This window comes from Amborella trichopoda, chromosome 6 (genome assembly GCF_054954075.1).
Source record: "Amborella trichopoda isolate Santa Cruz 75 chromosome 6, AtrichopodaSantaCruz75HAP2 v2.0, whole genome shotgun sequence".
Lineage (NCBI taxonomy): Eukaryota > Viridiplantae > Streptophyta > Magnoliopsida > Amborellales > Amborellaceae > Amborella > Amborella trichopoda.
In genome coordinates, this window is record NC_142341.1 from 45,304,517 (window position 1) to 45,307,274 (window position 2,758).

A 2,758-nucleotide genomic window follows, 5' to 3' on the forward strand; every position below is an offset into this window, starting at 1 on the left:
AAAGATGTACATGTACAAGTACTAATGCACCCTATCACACCAGAACTTCAAACTTAAGCATGCATGCTTGGCCATGAACAACACTCTTCAAAATTATATAAGTATGCATGTGCACAAATAGCATTAGGATGGGTCATCATCATCAAAGTCTTTCCAATTAATTGGAGTTGGCTACATGAATACTATTCTGCCACTTGTTCCATTAAGGCATTATTTTCAATGGGACTATAAGTCCTCATATCTTTTCTTTTCATTTCTTTACTCTTTTTAAACCTTCTATTTGAACTAACTCATGTATTAGGTCTACGCCACACATAACCAACCCATCCATGCCTACTTTATCTTTTTTCTTTTTTCTTTTTTGTTAAAGAGTACTAAAATTTTATTAATCGTGTTTATTGGTGTCATATATGAATCCTCTCGAATATAATCATTTCAAATCATATCCCTTCTCATCGTACTACTCATGAATCTCAATATCCTCATCTAAGTATTAAGATGGCAAGATTTGATTATAGGGGCATTTTTGACAGCCATAAATATTTGAGGATGTGAAAGTACTTTTTCAAATCGAGTGAGGGCATTTTCATCAATTTTCCTTATCCTAAACGCCATCGAATGGTAGAAGCCTGGGCTCATCTCCATTTGAGGATGTAAAGAACCCACATCCTCTCTCTCCTCAAACACTAAAACTGCTCTCTCTCTCTAAAAACTAGGTATATAATTCCATTCTCTCTCTAAACCAGAGGCCTCCATTTCACTTCTCTCCCTTGAAAGGATAAACCCCTCTCCCCCTCACTCTCTCTCTCGAATTGACAAAGTAGCCATGGCTGCCACTGCAACCGCAGCAGCAACGGCTAAGCCCCACAACCCATCTCCCATAAGCAGGCTCTCTCTCTCCTCCCCATCAATCCTCAGAGTTTCTCTCTCTAAGAACCCCAGCCCCTCTCTCCTCTCTTTCTCTCACCAAATCTCCCCCAACTCCTTTCTCCGGCCCGCGACTCCCCCACCATCCCGTGCTCCACTGAGGTTCTCTGTGAAAGCAGCTCGTGGAAAATTCGAGCGCAAGAAACCCCATGTGAACATAGGGACTATCGGCCATGTGGACCACGGGAAGACCACCTTGACTGCTGCCCTAACAATGGCGCTCGCCTCTCTTGGCAACAGCGCTCCGAAGAAATACGACGAGATTGATGCCGCACCGGAGGAGCGAGCCCGAGGAATAACCATTAACACTGCCACAGTGGAGTATGAGACGGAGAACCGGCACTACGCTCATGTCGACTGCCCTGGTCATGCTGACTATGTGAAGAACATGATCACTGGGGCGGCCCAAATGGATGGTGCCATTTTGGTGGTCTCTGGAGCTGATGGTCCAATGCCCCAGACTAAGGAGCACATACTCTTGGCCAAGCAGGTTGGTGTGCCCAACATGGTGGTCTTCCTCAACAAGCAGGACCAGGTTGACGACGAAGAGCTTCTCCAACTTGTGGAGCTTGAGGTGAGGGAGCTCCTATCGTCCTATGAGTTCCCAGGTGATGATGTACCCATCATCTCTGGTTCTGCTCTGTTAGCGCTAGAAGCTCTCATGGCTAACCCTAGCATTAAGAGAGGTGAGAATTCATGGGTTGATAAAATTTACGAGCTCATGGATGCAGTCGACTCCTATATCCCAATCCCCCAGCGCCAAACTGATTTGCCATTTTTACTAGCAATTGAAGATGTGTTCTCGATCACCGGTCGCGGGACTGTGGCCACAGGTAGGGTAGAGCGTGGGACCGTAAAAGTTGGGGAGACGGTCGATATAGTCGGATTAAGAGATACCAGGAATACCACAGTGACCGGAGTCGAAATGTTCCAAAAGATACTGGATGAGGCCATGGCTGGCGACAATGTCGGCCTGCTGCTTCGAGGAGTTCAAAAGGTGGATATACAGAGGGGGATGGTGTTGGCGAAACCCGGGACAATTACACCGCACACGAAGTTTGTGGCAATCGTCTACGTGTTGAAGAAAGAGGAGGGGGGAAGGCACTCCCCATTTTTTCCAGGGTATAGGCCTCAGTTTTATATGAGGACCACCGATGTTACGGGGAGGGTGTCGCAAATTATGAATGATAAAGATGAGGAGAGCAAGATGGTGATGCCTGGTGATAGGGTTAAGATTGTGGTGGAGTTGATTATGCCTGTAGCTTGTGAGCAAGGGATGAGGTTTGCTATTAGAGAGGGTGGGAAGACTGTTGGGGCCGGGGTTATTCAGTCTATTGTGGAATGATCGACAGAGAAGGAGAGTTTTTTTGTTGGTTTTGGGATTGATAATAAGGTTGGGATGGTGGTTGGTTTGTGATGGAAAGGTTGGTGTTTGTTCGGTCTAGGATGAGGTAAACAACTGTTTGAATTCTTGTCATATAGGTAACTTTTCATTCTCTTCTCTGTTTCTCTGCTTTTTTTTTTCTTTTCTGGTTTTTTCCTTTCTTTTGTCTTGCTAAAGTTGTAGTTGATATGAAAGTTACGGAAATGAGAAACTCCTTAATATTTCGCTACATCGACATTTTATTATTCAGCAAACTTGCTACGCCAATTTGTTGAATGAGTTGGTGGAGGTGCTTTTACAAGTGGCCAAACTTATCCTGGTTCTTATTTTGGTGCATTTGTATTTTCTACATCTTCTTAAGATTTTAAATTTTGCAAGCTTACATAATGCAATGGTGAAAGTGATGCTTCTATTGTCTGAGACATAAGGAACTCTTATATTTTTTGT

General features: G+C 44.3%; 1 protein-coding gene across 1 annotated transcript; it reads left to right on the forward strand.

Moving 5' to 3' along the window:
• The first annotated feature begins 747 nt into the window (after positions 1-747).
• On the forward strand, positions 748-2,540 carry RABE1B (RAB GTPase homolog E1B). The gene has a single exon (XM_006852316.4). The coding sequence runs from the start codon at positions 827-829 to the stop codon at positions 2,270-2,272; it is 1,446 nt and encodes a 481-aa protein (XP_006852378.1). The 5' UTR covers positions 748-826; the 3' UTR covers positions 2,273-2,540.
• The last annotated feature ends 218 nt before the right edge of the window (positions 2,541-2,758 follow it).

Coding starts and splice junctions, on each gene's coding strand:
- RABE1B (XM_006852316.4), top strand. CDS start 827: ATGGCTGCCACTGCAACCGCAGCAGCAACGGCTAAGCCCCACAACCCA.